Source organism: Arachis duranensis, chromosome 4 (assembly GCF_000817695.3).
Source record: "Arachis duranensis cultivar V14167 chromosome 4, aradu.V14167.gnm2.J7QH, whole genome shotgun sequence".
NCBI classification, from domain to species: domain Eukaryota; kingdom Viridiplantae; phylum Streptophyta; class Magnoliopsida; order Fabales; family Fabaceae; genus Arachis; species Arachis duranensis.
The window spans coordinates 42,176,796-42,201,879 of NC_029775.3; the positions used below are offsets into that span (position 1 = coordinate 42,176,796).

At 37.2% G+C, this 25,084-nt stretch overlaps 1 protein-coding gene across 1 annotated transcript in view; it reads right to left on the reverse strand.

Moving 5' to 3' along the window:
- Positions 1-23,715, reverse strand: part of LOC107484356 (MLO-like protein 6) — a 28,278-nt gene extending 4,563 nt beyond the window's left edge. The window contains exons 1-8 of the mRNA XM_021141550.2: positions 23,536-23,715; positions 23,322-23,379; positions 22,843-23,217; positions 22,311-22,381; positions 22,125-22,185; positions 14,591-14,679; positions 11,043-11,117; positions 10,847-10,941 (exon numbers count right to left, since the gene is read on the reverse strand). Of these exons, the coding sequence (XP_020997209.1) occupies positions 10,847-10,941; positions 11,043-11,117; positions 14,591-14,679; positions 22,125-22,185; positions 22,311-22,381; positions 22,843-23,217; positions 23,322-23,379; positions 23,536-23,658 (947 nt within the window). The 5' untranslated portion in view covers positions 23,659-23,715. The remainder of the gene's footprint in view (positions 1-10,846; positions 10,942-11,042; positions 11,118-14,590; positions 14,680-22,124; positions 22,186-22,310; positions 22,382-22,842; positions 23,218-23,321; positions 23,380-23,535) is intronic.
- Positions 23,716-25,084: the final 1,369 nt, after the last annotated feature.

Sequence of the window (25,084 nt, forward strand, 5' to 3'; positions counted from 1 at the left end):
ATTGTAGTTATTGATTATATTATGTAAATTTTGATGATTAAATTGAAAAATTATAAAAATATTTATACACAAAAATTCAAATTTATGTGATTTTTTATTTTATTTTTTGTTTCAACATCAGTATTGGGATCATAAACATGTATTTTGCTAATCAATAATATATAATTATATGTTACAGTGAAACAAATAAAGAATATAAATGTGAATAATAAGAAATTTGAATTTTTGTAATTATTTTTTTTTTTTGTTAAAAGAAGTTATTAATTTATTCTTTTTACTATTTATTAAATTAATTCTTTCTATAGTTGAACTTTACCAGGCTAATAGGAATCTTCTGCCCGTAAGCTTGACCAGCCAAAGACGTGGCATTCGGAGGTTGACCAAGCCTTACAAACCATCGAATTCTACCAGCTCTCGAGAGTTAGAGTGTTCAAAGGGCATTCCGCGATGCTAGCTGCTGTTGTGGAAAGGTGGCGACCGGAGACATATACGTTTTTAATGTCAGTGGGTGAGGTTACAGTGACACTGGAAGACGTGTTACAAATATTCGACCTACCGATCGACGAAGGTTGTGACTGGTTGGACCGATAGCAGTCAAGACTTCTTGGTCACCCAAAGGCTCGCGATATTTGGCAGCGAACCCCAAGTGAGCAGTTCCTCCAAAAGCTACATAAATCTTTCATGGGTTCGCCATATTAGAGACACACAACCTTTGGACACATGAAAGTCTGTTATGTAATATGTTAGGTGTCACATCTTCTGTCTGTTGGGTACCACCCTCTTCCCGGATAAGTCGATGGCATATGCCCATGCAAAGTATCTACCACTGCTCCAGAATTTTGATTAGATCGGTAATTACAGTTGGAGGTCAGCTCGTCTCGCACACCTTTACAGATCATTGTGTCCTACATCACGGTACGATTGTAAGGAGATGGATGACCCACTTGATTTGTTGTTTGCTTGGGCGTGGGAGCGTATGCTGTGGCTAGTGCTGATTCTCCGACACTAGCTTGCGCCGGCTGAGACGCCAATAGCATGCAGGTAACCGTCATTATTTTGTTCGAATTTGACTTGTATTTTATTTATGGCTCGGATCATAAACAACGTAATCGACTCCTCTGAAAATAGTGTAACTCCGAATTGCCGCAATGACTGATTCTCTTGAACCGTATTCCATTCCGATTATAAACTCACCATCCTCAGGATAAGCAACACCTATAAGAAAACAAATTTGTCACTCATCGATCTGCTAAAACAAAATCAAGTAAACATACTACCCACTGTTCACGTACTTATGTTTGTATATTCGAAAATTTTCAGTGTATGCATGGCGTCAAGATTCAAGCTACCCATAAAAAGTGGAACATCCATCGATGGACTAACTACGGCTGAAACCGCTAAAGTTTCTGCAACTGCCTCACCTCCCTTATCACTGTCCTTGTCCTCATCACCGGCTTCGTACGTAGCCTCGAACTCTTCATCGCTATCATTGTTCATTCCCAAGTACACCTTAGCTCTCTCATCTTGCATATCTGTGTCATGTTGAACCTCATTTGCAGTAATATGCTCAAATTCAATTCAATCCTCAGGTGTTGCACCTGAGTTTGTTGGTGAATATGAAACATCCGTAGAAAACTAGTTTCGTCGACGATTAGCATAACTTCAAATTGTATCAGACCGCCAAATATGACAATCGGACTCCTATAGAGAATGTCAGTCACCCTCTAAAAAAAAATATCAGCCTCTATTCTTTGACAGAGTTCATACTGTAGTTCTGCGAATGTTATAGTGCACAGAACCACAAACGAAAACATATTCTCACACACAAAGCTCACACCCTCATACGTATTTCGTATGACCTCACCGTTGTGGTAAACCGCTATATTTGCAGTGCCCTCCATCGTACCGACCCTAGAGGAAAACACTTCTCTCACAATGAAGCAAAATGGTTACGAGCTTTGGTTTTTATAGACAGAAGACTCACCTTGCAAGCTACGTATTGTAACGCCATTCAACCAGCGTCTGCCACATGTGCAACACGCAGGATGCGTGTTACTTGCCATGCTGCCACGTGTGAAACACGTTCCCTGCGTGTTAAAGGGATGATCGCCACATGCCAATACGTTACCTGTATGTTGCATGCGATTGTGATACGTGTCCAACATGTTAGTTGCGTGCTAAGTCAACATGTTACTTGCGTGTTGTACCTACATCTTTGCAACATTCATCCATCTATATATACATTAAAAACCTTTATTTTCAGATAAAACTCACCTCTAAATTTCATATTAAAATTCTTTAGCCTAATGAGTAACTTCATGAAAAGAAAAATATTATATATATTGAGTTGTGTACTATTGTTATATTATATATATGAAAAGTGTTGCACTTTTCTTTTAATAATAAAAATTATTATTGTTCGGTAGGTCGGGTACTGGACGGTTCGGGTTGGTATCCTGGTCGATAAAGAGGGGGTCTTGCCTAGTCGTGAGCTCCTGGGCTGGCAAAGACAATGTTCCGAGTACTTCGTGCAAGGAGTGGGGGGTGTCACCTGCAAAGACACTCCGACGCTCTAGTCAGTAGAGTGTGCAGGCGAAAAAGGGTGAGTGATAGGTGACGTACCTTGGGGGAAGGGTATGACCCTCCCCATTGATGCCGTGTCAGAGGTGGGCCCTGTAAGGACAGGCCCACCTCCTTTGAGACCTCCCTTGCACAGCTGTAGAGCAGCTGTCAGGGACGCGTGTCCGGGTCGGCGATCGAGGCGCCTCGCTCCCAACCGTTCGGGTCGGGTGGTGCCCGGGTTAGGCCGGCCCATATTTAGTATGGGCCAGGCCGTAACAGTGCCCCCGACACACCAGCAACGACCGTAGGGATCGTTGGTGGCATGTCATCTCTCCTTTCGTGCGTTGTCGCAAGATCGGCCGTCCGTAAGGTAGACGTGCCTCTTGCGCGCGTCTGTTCGTTGCTGGAATAGCCGCTTGTCGCCTCGTTCTTTGCGTGGATCATTAAATGTTCATTATGGGCGGAAAAATCCTGTATGTAAAGACTATTTTGCCCCCAGGCCTTTCGCGCTTCCTGGGTGGCAGTTTTAAACAGTTTTTGCCTTGGTTTTTTCCCTTTACACTCTTACTCCTACTTTCTCCCTACTATCTCCTTCTTTTTCACCCAGAAATCCCCAGAGCTTCGCTCTAGCATCGTCGTGCGTTTTTCCTTCTCCCTTTTTAGTTTTTGCAATTGATTCAGGTAATCTCTGATCCTTTCTCTCTTCCACTTTGATTCTTTCTTGCATATCTACTGCGTGTTTTTGCTGCATGTTGTTTGATTTTCGTAGGATAGACATCTTTGTAATGTCAAGCAGGGTGTGTTTAGGGAGTATACCATTCTGGGATAGGCCTCACTTGTTATTGACTTCAGGCATGTTTAGTTCGGGTTGTAGGGTAGACTGGTAGACGTAGTTTCTGGGTTTCTTTTGGGTTTCCGACCTCATAGACTAACCGAGTGGTGCCCCCATTATAGGTATGCCTTGTGTGGTCGCTCAGGCTTCCACCTCCGACGCGGGTTATGACCCGTACGCCTGGGTCGTCTCCGACCTCAAGGATTCCCTAAACCAAATGGGTGAGGAGGAGCTCGCCGAGTTCCGTCAGGCCAATTACTTGTGTGTGGGTACTGATGAGGAGGCTAACTACGATGTGTACGTCCCTGCTCCTCATGAGTGGTTGTATGAGCTCAACTTCCATGCTCCCCGGGTCCCTGATTGGATTTGGTTCTATAAGGCCATGTTCACTCAAGTAGGGGTTCGCATTCCCCTCTCTGCCTTCCAAATGGGACTCTTAAGCCGGATTTCTGTGGCACCGTCGCAGCTGCATCCGAATAGTTGGGTGTCGATTCGCTGCTTCGAGATGGTATGCGAGTACCTAGAGCTGCCGTTGTCTGTTGGCGTCTTCCTTTTCTTCTTCAACCTTACGAACCCTTCCAAGGAGGGGAAAGCGAGGAAGGGGTTTATGTCCTTCCGATCTGCCCAGCGGCGGAGGATTTTTGGTGTGTTCGAGGACTCTTACCATGGGTTCAAGGACAAATACTTCAAGGTTTGCCCGGTCAAGGGTCGTCACCCCTTCTGGTTGTCGTTGGAGAGAGAACGCCTCATTCCGACCTATTGGAGTTTCGGGGTGGGCTCCAATACTTTCATAAAGGTTACCTACAAGGGGATGTTGGCTATATTTCAGAAGATAGCCGACGTGCTTTGGGCCATTTTCGGGAGGAACTATGTAAATCCCCACCTCCTCATGGGTAGTCGGGAGGTCGCCCAGGATTTTATTCGTGAGTCGTCTATGTCGTGTTTGCATTTTGAATGGTTACTTGCTTTGTCTTAGTATGTTGGTTACTAATTTGTTGATTTTTTGTTTGTAGTGGGGATGTCTGCTGAAGTGACCGGCCTCGAGAATCTGTACAAAACTTTCCTGGTGGAGGATGGTGGTGCAGCGACCGGAGATCAATTAGCGGCGCCTCCTGAGGACGAGGGGACACAGACAGCACCCACGCCTCCCGAGGTGGCCATGGCAGAAAAGATTGCCACTCCAACACCTGTGTCCCCCATTCTCCAGGAAGTTGCTCTCCCCGGGCACTCGTCTTCCGTTCGTCGGGAGGAGGATGACGAGTTGAGTGTCATCCCCACTCCCAAGAGACAAAGGTCGCAGTCTAGCCCTGAGGGGGTCCTTACCGTTTTGGAAAGGAACTTTGATGCCGGGTTGTTCATAGATACCCAATTGCTTCCCGACACGGAGGAACATTTCCATGGTACCGACCTCTTGGGGCAGGCACAATGGATGTACCGCACCCTCCTTCGTGGCGCGGCCATAGCTCGGAAGGCTGAGTTCGAGCTTTCGGGTATGGCCTCGCTTCGTCGGAAGCTCGAGACTGCCGCCACAGCCAACAATAAGCTCAAGGCTCAAGTTGAAACACTTCAGGAGCAGCTGATTGAGGCGAGGAATAAGCTTGATTCTGCCGAGAAGAAAACTGCGTCGGCCGAAGAGAAGCTGAAGACTACCGACGCTTCTGTGTCCCGTCTGACGGAGCAAGAAATGACTTTGAAGAGCCAGTTAAGTGCTGCACAAGGTCAAGTGGCCATGTTGGAGAAAGAGTGGGACACAGTCGTGGCAGCCGCTAAGACTGCTCAAGATGAGGCCGATGCGTTCAAGAGGAAGCACAATGAGGTTAGAGAGCAGGGCAAGAAAGTGATTTTCATGACCGAAGAGGCTCTCAAGGCTCAAGTGAAGGTTATTGCTCCTGACTTCGACATATCGGCAATTGGTGTCTTCAAGACCATCAAGGACGGGAAGGTTGTTGATATGCCGAAGAAGTGATTTCTTGTAATTTTTTGTAGAACTTTTTCGTACCAAAACTTTCGTGCTCGTTAGTGGGTCGGTTGGTTTGTATGTACGTTTGTTGTTTATTATGTTGGTTGTTTTTTGTTTGCCGATTTACTCGCTTTACCGTTATGTTGGTACTTCTTCGAGGTCGAGTTTTCTCTTTGCTATGGCCATTTGTTATGTTCTTGGCCTAGGGGGCTCCCGGGGTGATCAGTCCCGGGGCCATGTATCGTCGTGCTTTCTGGTTCGTATGGTGCGGGACTCGTTTGCGCGATAGTCATCCCAGGAAAGTAAACAAAAGAGAGCAAAAATATGGGCAAGTATAACTTAACCGGTAATCAAGCAAGTCTATAACCATGGCAAAGGTATTGTTACAAAGTAAATGACTTAGGAATAAAACCTTCTCAAGTTGTCCGCATTCCATGTTCTCGGGATCTCCTTGCCATTGAGCTTTTCCAACTTGTAGGCGCCCTTGCCGATCACCTCTTTAACTCTGTAGGGGCCATCCCATTTTACCGTCAGTTTGCCTTCTCCCGGGGCCGGTAAACCGATGTTGTTGCGTCTTAGGACGAGGTCGTTCTGTTCAAATTCTCTTTTGAGTATTTTGGTGTTGTATCGCACGGCCATCCTTTGCTTGAGTGCTGTTTCCGACAAATGGGCCATCTCCCTTGTTTCGTCCACAAGATCCTTTTCAACCGCTTCCTCTACTCCCTTCAGGAGCAATCTCAGGCTCGGCTCACCGACTTCCACGGGTATTACCACATCTAATCCGTATGTTAGTCAGAAAGGTATTTTTCCGGTGGATGACTGCTCGGTTGTTCGGTAGGACCAGATGACCGAGGCAAGTTCATCGGTCCAAGCACCTTTTTTATTATCAAGCCGCTTCTTCAGCCCCAGCAGGATGATCTTGTTTGCATATTCGACCTGGCCATTTGTCTGAGGGTGCTCTACCGAGGAGAATTTCTGTTTTACGCCAAGGTCGGCGAGGAAATCTGTGAATTTTTTGTCGGTGAATTGCGTGCCATTGTCCGAGATGACGGTTTCTGGAATACCGAATCGGGTTATTACTTGCCTCCACATGAACTTCCTACAGTTGGAAGAGGATATACTGGCCAGTGGCTCGGCCTCTATCCACTTGGTGTAGTAGTCGATGGCGACTATGAGGTACTTGACCTGCCTTGGACCGAGTAGGAAGTTCCCAAAAGGTCGATTTCCCATTGTGAGAAAGGTCGGGAGGTCGTTAACAGACTCAGCTCCGAAGCTGGTGCTTTGTGGAAGTTGGCGTTCTCTTGACACTTAACGCACTTTCTCACGAATTTTTTAGAATCTGCCATCATCGAAGGCCAGTAGTATGCTGCTCAGATTAGCTTCCTGGCTAGAGCTTTCCCCCCTATATGGTGGCCACAGCATCCTTCGTGGACTTCTCTGAGCATGTAGTCCGTCTGATCGGGATGTAGGCACTTCAGCAGGGGTTGGCTGAGTCCTTTTTTGAATAGCTGTCCCTGAATGATAGCGTACTTGGCCGCCTCCCTTCTCAATGCTTTAGCACCCTTTTCGTCGTCGGGAAGCTTGCCTCTTTCCAAGAAACTAGCGATGGGGTCTAGCCAGGAGGGACTCAGCCTTGACAGGTGTAGGGTAACCGCTGGCTCCTTCATCATGCCCTGTATGAGAGATCGGTTGCCTTCTCCCGGTTTCGTGCTGGCCAACTTGGATAGGAGGTCTGCCCGCGTGTTTCTTTCTCTCGGAATGTGTTGGATCATGACTTCCTCGAATGTTTTACTCAGTTCCTTGACTTTTTCCAAGTATTTTTGTAATAGTGAGTCTCTAGCTTGGTAGCTTCCGTTTGCTTGCGAGGTAACGACTTGTGAATCGCTGCATACCTCCAGCCTCGTCGCTCCGACTTCCTTTGCCAGGGCTAAGCCTCCCAGAAGGGCTTCGTATTCTGCTTGATTGTTCGAAACGGAGAACTCGAATTTGATTGATTGCTCATATACGACCCCAGGCGGGCTCTCGAGGATGATCCTAGCACCGCCGGACGTCTGGTTGGAGGCCCCGTCAACATGGAGCCTCCACCGTATGTCCGTCTCTTCGGTTGGATCCCCCGTTACTTCTACCAGAAAGTCTGCCATTGCTTGCGCCTTGATCACATGCCAAGGTTCGTACCGTATGTCATATTGGGACAACTCAATGGACCAAGTCATCATCCTTCCTGCTAAGTCGGGTTTTTGGAGCACTTGTCAGATTCCTTGATCCGTCCTGACGACGATCTGATGGCCTTGGAAATATTGTTTTAATCTTCGAGAAGAGGTCAGGAGCGCCAGAGCTAACTTCTCCAGTTTGCTGTACCGTAGTTCCGCCCCTTGTAGGGCCCTGCTCACGAAATAGACTGGTTGTTGAGCCTTCTCCTCCTCTCGTACCAACACCGTTGCTAGGGCTTCCCCCATTATGGCTAGGTACAGGTATAGTGGTTCTCCGACTTTGGGCTTTCCGAGTACCGGGGTGTTGCCAGGATTTCTTTGAAGTGTCTGAACGCTTCCTCGCACACAGGAGTCCATTCAAATGCTATTACTTTCCTCATTAGATTGAAGAAGGGTAGGGCTTTTGCTGCCGATGCTCCGAGGAAGCGGGATAACGAGGTGAGGCGACCTGCTAGTCTCTGAACGTCTTTGACACATCCCGAACTCTTCATTTGGAATATTGCCTGGCATTTCTCGGGATTGTCTTCTACTCCTCTTTGGGTTATCATGAATCCCAGGAATTTTCCGGCCTCCATGGCAAAAGCGCATTTGAGGGGGTTAAGCCTCATGCCGTGCTGTCAAAGAGATGCGAACACACTTCCCAGGTCAGTCAGGAGGTCGTCAGGCCGCGTAGTCTTTGCAAGGATGTCGTCCACGTAGACTTCCACTGTCTTGCCTATGAGGCTTCCGAATATTTTGTTCTTCAGCCTTTGGTACGTTGCCCCTGCGTTTTTTAGTCCGAACGGCATCACCTTGTAGCAATAGGTCCCTTCGGGTGTTATGAATGATGTTTTGTCCTCGTCGGGTCGGTGCATCGGTATTTGGTTGTAGCCGGAATAGGCATCTATGAAGCTCAAGTACCGGTACCCCGCTGCCGCGTCGACGAGCGTATCTATGTTGGGAAGCGGAAAGCAGTCCTTGGGGCATGCTTTATTGAGGTCGGAATAGTCCACACACATTCTCCATTTGCCACTGTGCTTCTTTACCAGAACTACATTTGACAGCCAGGTCGAGTAGTCTAGTTCTCGTATGAAACTCGCTTCTAGGAGGCTGGCCGTCTGCTTGGCCACCTTCTCTGCTCTCTACTGGGACATCTTCCTCCTTCTTTGGGCCACTGGACGGGTGTCCGGCTTGACGGCCAGGTGGTGTGACATGACTCTAGGGTCTATGCCCGGCATATCGGCTGGCGTCCAAGCGAATAGATCTCCGTTGGCCCTAATCATTTCTACTAGGGATTCTTTCAACTCGTGTGGGAGGTTTCTATTAACGAACGTGAACTTTTCCTCCGTGTCACCGACCCTGAACTTTTCCAAGTCCCCCTCTAGTTCTGGCCTTGGCTTGTCGTCAACTCTGGCGTCTAAGTCCGCAAGGAACACTTCGGATGCTTCTTTAGACTTCTTCCTCAAGGAGAGGCTGGCGTTGTTGCAAGTGACTGCCGTTTCCAGATCTCCTCTTATGGATCCTACAGATCCGTCATCAGCCACGAACTTCATAACCAACAGCTTCGTGTTGATTACCGCCTCAACATCGTTGATCGTTTTCCTCCCCAAGATGATGTTGTAGGCAGTGAAGTTCCGTAGAACCACAAACTCGGCCATTATTGACCTCTGCCCTTGTCCTTGTCCCACGGAGGTCGGGAGGGATATTATCCCGTCCGGCTTAATGAAGTGGTCACCCAACACTATGACACCGTGTTGGTGAGTCATGAGGTCAGCGTCCCGTAAACCGCATCGAACACGTTGCGAAACATAATGTTTGAATCTGCCTTCGTGTGCACAAGGATTCATTTGACGATGCCGGTTCCCACCCTAGCCGTAATGACCATAGGTGGGTTCTCAGGGACCTCGTCAAACCAATGATCCTCTGGCCCGAAGGAAATAGTTGGGGACCTCTTGGAGCTTCGTGCCGGCGAGGAGGAAACTGTTACGGTTGGAGGTTCTTCCCCGACTCTCGGGGGACTGAGAGTAGTCAGGATCGGAGGTCTGCTGACGATGCTCCTGATCTGCTAGTTGGCGCTCTAGGTTCTGCACCCTGTGGCGCAGCTCCTGCATTATCCTAGTGTTGTCACTGCCCGTTCTCCCGAAGGGGCACCTCTCTTGAGCTCTCGACTAGAACCCGGTTCGTCGGGAAGGGGATCTTAATATCTCACAGGGTGAGGCAACGGAGGCCGCCCCCTCGGGGGCTGCTGCGTGCCCGTGGTCCCCTGGACCCGGCACGATCTCCATTTAGCTTCGTTCGATCCCCATAGACGGCGCCAATGTTCGGTAGGTCGGGTACCGGACGGTTCGGGTTGGTATCCTGGTCGATAAAGAGGGGATCTTGCCTAGTCGTGAGCTCCTGGGCTGGCGAAGACTTCGTGCAAGGAGTGGGGGGTGTCACCTGCAAAGACACTCCGACGCTCTAGTCAGTAGAGTGTGCAGGCGAAAAAGGGTGAGTGATAGGTGACGTACCTTGGGGGAAGGGTATGTCCCTCCCCATTTATACCGTGTTAGAGGTGGGCCCTATAAGGACAAGTCCACCTCCTTTGAGACCTCCCTTACACAGCTATAAAGCAGCTGTCAGGGCGCGTGTCCGGGTCGGCGATCCAGGCGCCTCGCTCCCAACCGTTCGGGTCGGGTGGTGCCCGAGTCGGGCCAGCCCATATTTAGTTTGGGCCAGGCCGTAACAATTATAAAAGGAGGATTTTAATATAGAAAAGAAAAATGTGGTACCGTATAACATTTCTTGTGTATATATGACTTGTCGGAATTTTTTTTAAATAAATAATTTAATTATTTTATTGCATGTATTTTGTTTATAAGCAAAATATTTAAAGTTTGAAAAAATACACATATCTTATTTGCAGTGTAAAAAAAATACGTATATTATTATAAAAATAAATTACAATAATCCAAATTTTAATACTTAAAAGAGTACTTACAAATTTTATTTAAATATATTCAACTTCCAGTATTTTTAATTTAGCATCTTCTTTTATCGTTTATTTAAATTTCTCGTTTATTGGTTTTTCTTTTCTGAATTCTTATAAATTAGATTTGAAACAACCATTAATCTATTAAAATAGCTGCATGCTAAAAAATTAAAATATTAGATTAATATAAATATTTTCGGTCTTTAAATTATTATAAATTCAAATTATTTACACTGTAAATGAGATAAATAATAAAATATAAAAATATAAATTGGTGTTCAAATTATATATATTGATAAATAAAATATTTATTTAAAAAAATCATAACTAACCTTATTCCTACAACGATTTTGAAATCCTCTTCAAGTGATCTATGTATATACTTCTGGAAATCAAATTTGGCTTCACTTCCTGGTGCCAAATGTGCCTTGAATAATCACACATGTTCTATTATATTATATACTTGGAAGCCCTTTTAAGTTAAGGAAAAAAAAAGATAGTATCTTTCTTTTTTAATTACAAACTCACCATGATAAATCCATGTCGTAATGCTACATAGTCAGCTTTAGTAACTGATCCGTAGAATTGTCTAAAGAAGCTCACCTAAATTCAGCAAAATAAGAAAGAAATTCATTTGTCGGTGTCACTCAAAGCAAGTCTAATGCTCATTTTCATTTTAATTTTATTTTGAGTCTTATAAATAATAATTTAATTAAGAGTAATTATTTAAATTAATTTTTGAAGTTTTTAAAATTAAGCACTTTAATTTCTTAGATTTTAAAATATATAAAATAATTCTTTAATATTTAATTTTGTTAGACACTATTAGTTACTAACCGTATGTTGACGTAAAATGTTGACTCGCATACATAGTTGTTAAGTATTTACGTGTGTAATATAGACAAATTAATTCTAAAAATAAAGTACAATATTTAAAAGTAGTATTTTTGTTTAATTACAAACTCCTAATACTTTGCAACACTTGAAAAAAAAAAGCTTGGCAAATTAAGTATTTTATTCATGTTTTTTAAAAATTTTAGATTTTAGTGGTTATAAAATTACATAAAATAGACTTATTGCAGTTAAAACTATTTGTGTCACTATAATTAATAGTTATATAAAAAATATATTTTTCACTTATAAATATTTTTCTAAGTTTATTTAATGTCAATATCTTAGGAGTTTAGATATAGAGTACTGTTGCACATACGAGTCTTCTTGGCATACAAATCATACCAGCCACTTACATAACGAACACGTGTCACGTTGTTTCTTTTTGTATCCTGCATTCCTCTTCCTTTTTCTCCTCATCTTCCTTCTTCTTCTCCTTCTTCTTTGCGTTTCTCCTCCTTTTTCTTCGCGTGTTTCATCTTCGTTCGTCGTTTTTTATTACTGTTGTTGTGGCTGCATTTTTTTCTCATCTTTCTATTGATTTTGCAACATTATGAATTTTTTTCTTCTTTGTTTGATTTTTTTCTCCCAAAAAGAATTATAACAATATGAAATAAGATGAAGAAGAAGAAGCAGCAGAAGATGAGGAGGAGGAGGAAGAGAAAGAGTTTTGAATTATGTAGAACTTATCAGCACACATACACCGAAAATTCATAAATAATACACTCGAATATCTTTGTGTTACACCCAAATTCGCTGCAAATACAGAAAAATGTTTCTTCTAATGCTGCATTTCTTCTTCTTCTTCTTCTTCTTTTCTTTCCTTATTTCTTTCTTTGTTTTAGTTGAATGAATATAAGTTCATCCTCTTCCAAGTAATTTTGCAGCATTATATGTTTCTTCTTCTTCTTTGTTTGATTTTTTTATTTTTATTCTTGATAAAAGAGTGCAACAAGAAAAAACTTGAGAAGGTAAAATAAAAAGAAAAAGATGAATAAGAAAAAAAGAAGAAGAAGATGGTGATGATGATAAAAAAAAAAGAAGAAGTAGCAGAAGATAAGGAGGACGAAGAGGAAGAGTTTTGAATTATGCAGAACTTATTAGCACACATATTCCGAAAATTCTTAAAGAATACACTCGGATATCTTCTTGTTACACCCAAATATTTTCGTGTTACACCCAAATTTGCTGCAAATACAGAAAAATATTTTCTCTAATGCTGCATTTTTTTCTTCCTTTTTTTTTCTTATTTTTTTCTTTCTTTTAATTGAATGAATGTAAGTTCATCCTCTTCCAAGTAATTTTGCAGCATTATGTGTTTCTTCTTATTCTTTGTTTGATTTTTTGTTTTTATTCTTGTTAAAAGAGTACAACAAGAAGAAACTTGAGAAGATAAAACAAAAAAAAGATGATAATAATGATGATGAAAAAGAAGAAGAAGAAGCAGAAGAAGATAAGGAGGAGGGAGAAGAAGAGTTTTGAATTATGCAGAACTTATCAGCACATATGCCCTAAAAATTCTTAAACAATACACCTAAATATCTTTGTTTTACACCCAAATATTTTCGTGTTACACCCAAATTTGATGGAAATACAGAAAAATATTTTCTTTAATGCAGAACTTTTACATTACATTCAATTCAATCCATCAACGATGAAACATTTTTCACATGCAGAATCATAAACTACTAACGAAAAAATTAAATAGAATTGAATCATACCTCAACTACTTAATTGGATTCAAAACAATAATCAATTTTGTTTTGGTTCAATTGACAATCTGAACTTGAATTATTCATTATCTTCAACAACGAGATAACTAATGATGGAGGAGAAGGAGAAAAAAGAAGGAAGAGAAGAAATTCCAACGAAAAAAGGAGGAAGAGGAGGATGTGGTGTTGGTGTTGGTAACGACGATAATGAAAGAGAAAAATAACGAAGAAGAAGGTGCAGCAAGAAGAAAAAGAAAAAGAACGTGCGTTAACGATACGAAGAAGAACGTGCGCGCGTGAATATAAATGACTTGTATAGACTTGTAATAAAAAAATGACTTGTATATGGAGAATAATTGTTAGATATATAAATAATGACCTTTATAACGCAACAATGTTTTTATATTACATTTTAGTGTTAGTGAATAAAATTTATCTTTTAGTTTATATTTTGTGTTTTTGTATTCTTTATTTATTATATATTTTTTATAATATTTTATTATTCTGATTAATAAAAATACTATAAGACATTGACTTTTGAAAAAGATTAAAAATATTCGAATGGACGGTTTTGAAATTTTAAAAAATTTTAAAGATTATTTTGAGATTTTTCAAATTTTTTACGGACTATTTTGTACTTTACCTTGAAGACTAATTTGTCCATCTTGCACATGTGAACACTTAATGGCTACATCTGTATGTTAACATTCTACATCAACAGTTACTGTTAGTGACTAACGGATGAAGATTGTATTGCCTAATAAAACTAAACGTTAAAAATTGTTTTGAATATTTTAAAACTTGAGGAACTAAAGTATTCGATTTCAAAAACTTCATGGACTAATAATTTTGGTAATTACTCTTTAATTAAATTTTATATTACTTTTAGAGTATATATTCAAATGGGTTCCTAAAGATTTTGCGTTAGACGATTTCATCTCTAAAATAGTTTTATTACATTGAAGTCCATGAACTTTAGAAAAATAAGACATATAAGCCTCTATACCTTAGTCAGATTTATTGTTTTCACTTAGACAAATAAATCGTTAAAAGTGTGACGGAAAAAACTATATGTTTTACGTTTATAAAGTTTAAAAAATTCAATGTAATAAAATTTTCTTGTAAACAAAAATATCAATATAAAATTTTTAATTTAATTATCTTATTAATATAATTAAATAAATATATTTTTTAAATATTTTATTAGGATAATACTATCTTTTTAAAGTTAGATTAATTTTATTTTATTTATTAATTTTAATATAAATTTTAATATTAAATCAGTTTATTTTTTATAAATATAAAAATAATACTCCAAAATATTTCATTATAATTGTTCTTATACCAAACTAATTCTAACCACCCAAGATTCAGAAACCGCGTATAGCTTATTTGTTAATCTGGCAATAATAACCCAGTTTAAGAAATTTAAGTAAATGATTAATCATTAATGTATAATAATTGTGAACTTACAATCCATAAGGAAACTGACGTCCGACTCCATGCACTCAAGTGTCTTCGTCCAAATGTTGTGTCCCTTGCAAACCTGAACCTTTCAGGATCTGCATTTCAGATTTAAAATAAAGTTAAGCCATCTGATTCGTCCATGCATAAACGATTGAAAGTAAAAATAATAGACATACTCCAATTGGTCCTATCATTTTTAGTTTCGCAGAAACAAAATTAATCTCTAAATAAAAAAAATTAATTATTCTGCAGACTTTATACTTTTTATTTAATTGAGTGTTTATATTTTTTTAATTGAATTTTTATATTATTTAATTTTTTTCAATTAAATCTCTACTATTACAAAAACATTTGAAATAACCGAATATTCGGTTAAAATTTTGAATATTCTAAAATTAAGGATACTAAACTTAATCGAGGACATCTGAATATTTTTTAAATTTTAAAAATCACCATTTTTTTTCAATCTTCAATGCTTCTTTTCTCGATAGTTAGTTTTGCTTCTTCTTCTCCTCTATCATTGTTCTGTCCTCTATCAGTGTCGCTGTTTCGCCATCCACCATTGTGATTGTCTGCTTTTCCTTCCTGGAGGCACTGTTTGCTATCGCCACACCAGCCATCTTGCAAACCTTCGTTTCCACCTTTTCCTTCACGATGGCACCATCTTCGGTGCAGTTTCTGACCGTGTGTTGTGCCACCATCGTCGCGTTGGGTGGATTTGCCGGTTATCTAGATTATTTCTTTATTAGTTTAATGTTGATGGTAATTAATTATAGTAGGAGTATATAAGATTAACCACCAAATATTTGTTTTAGTTTTCTGTTTTCATTCATTTAAAAAATTTTAAAATGAGAAGAACTCATTTTTGTCTTTATCTCAACTTTCACTCTTTCTCTTTCATCAAACCATTAACATCACAACTAGAATAGCTTAAGACATGATATTTTCTTCATGGTACGGTGAACGTAGAGAGTAATCAAGTTGTGAATCGAATTAAAAGGTTGTGAACCGCCAATAGTTGCCAATGACGCCGTTTTCTTTCTTTTCCATATATTTCCTTCGACATTTTCTTTTCCCTTTTCTTACCTCTTCTTTCAAACTCATCCAATAGAGTTTGATGAGAGGTTATTTCACAAGATTCTTTCTTGGTGAACATAATTGTTCCGTATCAACGAGTTGAAAGAAAGAAGAAGATCTGAATTCTTATTATTCTATGATTCATTGATTTTTAAAAAATGGCGAACATGGTGAACAGATCCTCGATGAGTGGTTTTGACCACCAGAGTAATGCCAATCTCCTTCATCAATTCACGAATCTTCAATCTCAAATTTTGAAAAGTAACACAAATCCGATTCAAGATCAATTAAACCCTTATTTTCTCCACCCTAGAGAAAGTCTAAGTAGTAGAGGTCGTGGAACTACAATGGCATGCTCTCATTGTAACAAGCAAGGTCACACAAAATATATGTGCTATAGGAAGCATGAGTACTCCTCCCATTTTCAGCAACGACAGCAACATAACACCACAATCAATCACGTGATCACTGAGGAGCATGATGATACCATTGCATTACATTTTAATTCAAGAATTATGAACATTATCACTCTAAAATCTACACTATGTGTCATTGACTCCGATGCAACAGATCATGTGACTTTCGACTTGAAATATTTTCCAAGCTTTTAAAATATTGCCCCAATCAACATGATATTGGCAAATGGGACCAAAATTGTCAGTATCATTGGCATAATTACTTTCTATAAATTTTTTTTCTAAAAAATGTTTTATACATTCTCTTTTTTGGTTTCAAATTGATCTCTATGTCAAAATTAATCTCAAACTTATATTGGCAATTGTTAATTGATGATAAGTATTGTGAGATACAAGATTAATCCACATCAAAGATGATTAGCATTACTAAGTATAGAGAAGGGTTATATACAATGAGTAGAGAACTAGAATTCTCTCACTTTTTTCCTCCTCCAACAAAGCAAGCTTCATTGGCGGCAACTACGACTACTACTCATCACATAACACCTTCACACACTAAGCACAACAACATTTTGCATCTTAGATTAGGACACATACCCATACATAAACTAATTTTAATGAAGAAATATTATCCTTTTTATAGATTTTATTACTTCAAAACTTCCTTATGACTCATGTCATTTTACAAAACAAAAGAAATTATCTTTTGATCTTAGTACAACTAAAATAAAAGATTATTTTGACTTTGTTTATATGAATATCTGGGGTCCTATTTCTGTCCTTTCCATTGAAGGACATAGGTATTTTTTGACTGTGATGGATGGTAAGAGCAGATTCACTTGAATTTTTTTATGAAAATCAAATCTGAAGCATCACAATTGGTTATTAATTTTGTGAATTTTATCAAAGTAAAAATTGAAAAATAAGTTAAGTGTATAAGGACTGACAATGGGACAAAATTCACTCTAAAATCATTTTTGTATCAACTAGCATTTTACACCAAATTTTTTGTGTAGAAACACCAGAATAAAACGAGATTGTAAAGCGAAAATACAAACACATTTTAGGTGTTGCTAGAGCACTGTTATTTCAATCAGGAATTTCACATTTTTTTTTGGCAATACGCAGTTGCTCACGCTATGCACCTAATTAATAGGCTGCGCAGAACTAAAGTGGATAATGTTAGTCCTTATAAGCTTTTGTATGGTAACATACCTAACCTTTCATATTTAAGAGTATTTGGTTCTCTTGCATATGTCTCCACATTAATAAATCAAGAACAAAATTAGACTCAAGAACTAGGAAAACAGCTTTTTTCGGTTTTAAATTTAGAACAAAGGGTTTTCGACATATTGATTTAAAATCAAAAGAAATTTTCATATCTAGAAGTGTAACCTTCTATGAAACTCACTTTCTATTTTCACATTCCACCAGCACTGACATTCCTGCAGCACCCACTCGTACTCCACAATGTATTGATCTTTCTCAATATGATACATCATTCACACATCATGTAATCACCCATACATACCACACTCATAGATTCAAGTGAATATTTCTCAAGCTCAATGCATTTACCAATTTTCTCACACACCATTGCATCCATTACCATATCTCATACTAACAATGCACCAATTTCACAAAATTACGACATCACACATGACTGCATCACTAGAAAATCTGAAAGAATTAAGAAACTGCCTACTTATTTGAAGGATTACCATTGTATGATAACCCACGTAGCTCGCTCTAGCAACTTTACCAACTCTAACTCTTTATATCCTATCTCACAATACTTGTCATATGATAAACTAACCTCAAAATATAAGTCCCTTTCTCTAGCCATCACCTCAAATCTAGAACCTAACACTTATGAGGAAGCGGTTGCACATGAATATTGGAGAAAGGAAATACAAGTTGAATTGGCAACTCTAGATTAGAACAGAACTTGGTGACTCGCTAAACTCCCAAAAGGCAAGAAGGCTATGGATTGCAAATGGGTTTTTTGAGTAAAATGCAATCTTGATGGCACCATAGATAGGCACAAAGCTAGGCTAGTTGCAAAAGGATTCACTCAAGTGTAAGAAGTGGATTATGGTGATACTTTTAGTCCAGTTGGCAAAATGACTACTCTACGAGTAATGTTAGCATTAGCAGCGGCAAAAAATGACATTTGAAACAACTGGACGTCAATACTACCTTCCTTCGTTGAGATTTGGATAAGGAAGTTTATATCAGGATACCACCCGATTTGGTTCTGTCACAACCAGGTTTGGTTTGTAAACTGCAAAAGTCTCTATATGAGCTTAAACAAACAAAATGGAACATTAAGCTCACTCAGACTCTTGTTGATGCTGGTTATACGCAGTTTTTTAATGATCATTCCCTCTTCATCAAAAAAAATCCAAAATCTTCACTACCATCATAGTATATGTGGATGACTTAGTTTTAACCAGAGATGAAATTGGCAAAATCAATCCCATCAAGAAAATTTTGGATGACAAATCAAAATAAAGGATCTCGGTGATCTCAAGTACTTCTTGGGAATGGATGTAGCACGCTCTAACTTTAGAATTCATATTTATCAGCGGAAGTACGCCATAGACCTTCTCAAAGATTTTGGTTATCTAGATTGCAAGCCTCTCTCCACTCCATTTGATTATAGTCAAAAACTTTTGAAGGAGTCAAGTACCATTTTAACAGACAATACTACTTATAGACATCTCATCGACTGACACCTTTACCTCACAAACACTAGACTTGATATATTTTATGCTGTAGAACATTTGAGCCCATTTTTGGATTGTGCAAATACTTCTCACCTACAGACTACTTTCTGTGTACTCCGATGTTTAAAAGGTAGACCTGCAACTAGTCTATTTTTTTTCTCTACTTCTGATCTGCATCTCACCGGATTTACCGACGATGAGTGGGCTACCTGTGCCGATACCTGTTGCTCTGTTTCGGTTATTGCTTCATGCTTGGGAGCTCTCTTGTTAGCTGGAAGAGTAAGAAGCAAACCACCGCTACCAAGTCCTCTACAGAAGTTGAATATAGGTTTTTTGCTGTTGTCACTTGTGAAGCTAGTTTGTTATCTTTCTTAATGGATTTCATTGGTTTGCCTCTTCCAAAGTCTATCACTCTACTGAAAATCAGTCATCCATTCACATTGCCAATAATCTCATCTTTCTTGAAAGAACTAAACATATTGAAGTGGACATTCAAATTATTTGTGAAAAATATTTGTCTGGTCTCATTCATCTTATGATGGTTCGTTCCAAAGACCAACTTGCTGATTTTCTTACCAAAGCTCTGCCACCAGATTCTTTTCTTTCTAATGTTTCCTAGCTAGGATTGTTAGATTTAATTTATACAATTCTAGTTTACGGGAGGGTGTTACCTAAATTATTTTTTTATTAGTTTAATATTGATGATAATTAATTATAGTAGGAGTACATAAGTATATAAGGTTAACCACCAAACATTTTTTTGTTTTCTGTTCTCATTCATTTAAAAACTTTCAAAATGAGAAGAACTCGATTTTCTCCTTCTCTTAACTTTCACTTTTTCTTTCTCTTTTAGTCCATCAAATCATTAATATCAGAGCTTAAATAGTTTAGCACTTGAGATTTTCTTCACTGCCGCTATGAACATTGTTGTATTTCTCAGCCAGTTCTATTCCCACCACGTATGATTGCCAACATTCAGAGCTCGTGTATCGCATTTAGGTAGGCTGGTTCTTGAGTCAAAAACTCCAATTACATATCTAGTATTATTGTTGTAATTTGAATTTGTGGTAATTTTGTTGTTGAACCTAATTTAAAATTTGTATAATTGAGAATCAAAGTATTTTATTTTGAGTATGAATAAAAAATTCTGCGATTGCATATTTTTTTTTATACAATTTTTTCTTTTTTCTACCTGCATCCAGACCGAGTTTCTTGTGAAATTAACAAAAGTGGTATTGTGACCTTCTCAAAGACAATGAAATTTAAAATTTACATACCTTTTACTTGGCCTCAGATCTAGTATGAGTTGAACCAATTCGGCAGTATTGAAATACAATTGAACAATTTGTTAGGATACAAAAATTTACGAGGGCAGTTTAATGAACTGTTTTAGTAGAACTTAGTTATTTCCTCTGGTATTTGGAGGCATGATTAGGAAGGAAATCAGTTTGTGTAGTTTTTTTTTGTCTTCTTTTCATGCGGTGTCTATTTATAGTTTTGAATTGTTTGTGTAAAATGTTTATATTTTTTATTTCCCATATAAATCAAAATTTTACCGAGGTATTAAATTGGTGTTATTGCTCAAATAAAAGGAGGGGGAGGAGATGGTAACGAAGCAAGGGGAGTAGTGGAGGACGATGAATGTGAAAATTATAAGTGTAGGGTATACATAAATAAGTAAATTCATATTTCATTAACGTTTTTTAGATGTTTAACGTTAGCAGGGACTTAACTAAAAAAATTAAATTGGTCACTAACCTTTTAAAAGTTAAGATAATTTAATTCTTCAACTATATTCATTTTTAGAAAAAAGAAATGAATTTGTCTCTATTAAAAATGTTATGGATTAATTTAAAAGGTTAGTAACAATTAATTGTCTATCATATAAATAAACAGTGACCAATATGTCTTTTCTTTTAACTTATCTAAAAACATACATCAGAGATCATATTTTAGGTTTTAGGGTATTATTCTAAAACTAAAGTAAAACTACTAGACGTGGACAATTTTAAAAATATGAGTGATATATATATCAATTTTGATATGTAAATGTAATAATATATAGAACAAATTAGTTCTTAATAATTTTTTTCGACAAAATGATTCCCAAAATTTTAGAATATCAAATAAACTAATTTGTGATCAACTAAAAAAGTTAAATCAACTTCGATTTTTTTTTGCTAAAAAAAATAATTGAGTCTTTAATTTTTTAAATAAAAAAATATAATTGAGAGATTAAATAATTTTCTAAAATTTTAATATACAAGTGTTTTAGACCTGATCTCCGGTCGCTTTTTCGAAACGGTCATCAAATCCGGCATGTGATAAGACGCCCAAACAACGCACTCCTCGCCTAATCATGAAACGGCCAGGAACTCTCCAAATTTTCGACTTCGACTGGAAAAACCAAACAATGATCTCCTTGCAAAACCACAACGGCGAGGAAAAGGTTTCTCCAGCAATGAGACCGAGCACCCTCACTCTTTCGCTCCGGGGGCAATTGTTACGGATCCGGCCCACGGATCCTACATCCAGAACAGTTTCCGAACCTGGTTATCCGGGTCCGACCTACTTCGCCCTTTAGAAGGTCCAGAACTGGTCCACTAGAGCTTCTAACCAACAATCAAATTCAAATACCTCCCTTATCTTAACCAAATAAGATAAAATAAGATAATTACCATCGTCTATATAAAGAGGAGCTCCAGACCCCCTCAGGTACTCATTCATTCCTCACACCTTATACCTCTTAGATCCATTCTGACTTGAGCGTCGGAATGTCTTTGCAGATACCACCCCCCGTTGCTCCAGTTAAATAATCTAACATCCGCCTTGACCCGCAAGTTCGCAATCCATCTCTTAACCCGTACTAGAGACGTCATGTACAACAAGTTAGGAAACTAATTTGTCTATTTGTTTTATCTAACATGAATTTATCTAATATTTTAAAAAGTCAAAAATTAATTTGTCAATTTTCTTTTATTTATAATTTCTTCTAAGTTTTAAAAAAACAATCCTGTTAACTAACAATCCTGCTAATTTTTTTTATTACGAGAAAATTATGAATATTTTTATGCTTAATTTTGTCAAAAAAACGCTTTTATAATTTCTTCTAATTTTAAGAAAATACGAATTATTTTATGCTTAATTTTATCACGTGGCATTATTGTAGCGTTTTAAGTTTAACAGCCACGGCGTACAACATAAACGCCGAGAGTACGGAATCGCTGGGATTCTTTGGCAACTGGCAAGTTGGTTGCAGGTATAAAATTAGTCATTTAATTATTTTAATTAAATGAAGGCAATTAAAGTCAACGTTACCGTTGTAGAATTGATATTCAATTGTTTTTGTTTCGTCCTCCCATTTCTTCCATCGTCTCATCTGTTATCGATCCATTAAATCACACAATTAATTAAGTTTCTAATACCATGACTAAACGAAGGACAGAAATAAGGTCCCATAATATTCAATTTCATAGAATATGTAAGGGGAAAATAGAAGTGTACCTTGGTTCTTCCCAAAGCTAGTGTTATAATACATTGTAGTATATGAAAAATTTTATAATTTTTTAAACATCCTTATATGTTCTACTAACATAACACATGACAAATTTAAAATTAATGACTAATTAAACATTTCTCTACAAATTATATAATTAGTTTTGACTTTTTTTTAATAAAAGAAAAGTTTCATAATTGATTTTATTGGTAATTTTATTATTAATTATTTCCGGCCGGCGATAATTCATGGGCATTAACCCAATAAGAATAACAATAACAAGAAAGAAAACATTAGGACGGGGACTTTTTTTTATCAATTGATCGAAGTATATAGATTTGTTCTATAATATTTTAAAATTTTTTTAAAATTATTCAAAATATTTAATTCCATTTAATTTTACTCTCAAGATTTAGAATAATTTTTGCCAAAGAGATACAGTTCAAATGACATAATTTTTCATCTTCACTTAAAAATTTAGAATTTTAATTTCACTGTTAACTTAAAAAAAAAAATTTAGATTAATTTTTTAAACATTACCCTTCTCATTTTCATTATCATCATCATCAATCTCTTTTACTCTTAATTTCTTCACCCTTCTTCTTGGGCAAAAATTAGAATCAAAAGATTGAAGAGTGAAATCGTTAAAGGTGTTGAAACTTGCCTTTTCTGCACACTTGTCGTATCCCTTTGTAGCAAGAACACGGCGAGGTATGTGGCCTAAATACTCTAAGAGTTTTCGACGATTACCATCATCACCATCATCATCATCAGAATCTTCGTAACCAGATTTACTTTTCTTTGGGACAGCACATGGATGCCACGTTGAAGCAACATTCTTTGATATGCATATTCTAGAAATTGGATTTTGGAACACCGTGAGGAGTAGAGATATGAATCCCAACAAGATAAGCTCTGAAACAGAACATAGTAACTTGTTAGAAAATTTTGCTTCTTTTTTTATAGAATTTAACATTGGAGGTGAAGTTGGAAAAAGAAAATAAAAAAAATACAAGTACCTCCTTTAACCTTCTCTAATGCTTCATAAAGAGCAGTTTTGTTTTTTCTTTTGAGCCACTGCAGACAATTAACGAGTAAAGTACTAATTCACAATATGATGAATTCATTATGATTATATATATATATATATATAGTTAGAACCATATCAATTTTTAACATTTACGAAATGGAAATTTTGACAAATTGAAACCTGTCCAACGCTCATTTTATTACCTTTCCAATAGCATGAATAATATGTTCTATGATGATTGAAATAGCAAGCAAAACAAAGCACACAATTGCAACAGCCCAGGTTGGCGTTTCCTCCAACGTTCGCTCTTTTTCTCCACCAGCCATATTTATATAATATTTTTATTGTAAATTTTTATGAAACTTAAGAGACAGAAAAGAATTGCAAGCAGAGGTTCAGAAGATTGGATAGATAGATAGATGGATATATATAATAAGGAACTCAAGGAAGGACATCTAACTGGAACACTAGAAAGTGATTGTGTCGTGTATTTTGGTTTAGCTTAAAGAAATTAAATATATAAAGTTGGATTGGATATTATTACTGATACAAAGATATAGATAATGAAAATAGAAAGTGTTTCACGGTAGCGATAGGAAAAAAAATTGTTTTTATTTTATGGAAGATTGCATTCAAATTCAACGTAAAATTAAACAAGTTGGAATATCGTCGTATTCATGACGGTGAAATTTTCAGAGAGAGATAGATATTAAAGGAAAGAAAGAAGGTAACGCACATGAGAGATTAGAGAAAGCAAGATTATATTCATTTTATTTGACAAGTTGAGAGCAATATGTTTTGTCTGGTCAATGGAAGGAAGGAGGAAATAAACACAAGAGTGAGAGACGGGCGAATAAGTTCCGTACCCATGACAAATGGACTTCTTTTTAAGTCAACAATTAATGCACTTCTTTTTCCCTGGCTGGTAGTAGAAGATAATAACGGGAGTTGAATTTTCCGCAATGGGAGCCACTTCGTTAAAACTGCGAAGATAATCTTTCTACAAGACAGAGTATATTGGATATGTCTAAAACGAGTACAATAATTATAGAGTAATTTTAGGAGGTCAACAATATTTGTAATTGATAGTTATCAATTAGCTATCAATGATAATTTGATAGTATGAAATTATTGGTGTGAGATTTTATCCAATAGCTCACCTTTTTCTGCTGGTTACATGCTGGCCAAAATGCAATAAAATTGCTAACCTCTTAGACTTTTCCATAATTATATATGTGTTTATTGGATGTGTCATATTTATATATACTATTAAATTTGATTAGATGAAAATTAGAGGCTAATATAAAAGAAGAACATTGATAAACTCTAATAAATACAGAATATTCTAATATATAAATAAATATTTTAAATGACAATATTTCAATACACAATATTTTAAATAATAACAAATCTTTTATTCTTAAATAATTAAATATAAAATATATGAATACAAAAATATGAGTATTATTAATTATTGCAAAAAAATTTTATAATATTAAAAATTATATTAAAATAATATTTTAAACTATAACTAACATAAAAATATAAAATAATTAAAATTTTATTTTATATTACTTCACAAATAATTAGATTATTATATTTAAAATTTATTAACTAACTATGTTTATTAAAGATATTATATAATATAATTTTTTATAAAAATATTTTAAAAATATAATTTATTTAAAATATTATATATAATACATGAAAATATTAACTTTTTTATTTTTTCAATTTTTTTAAAAAAACAGA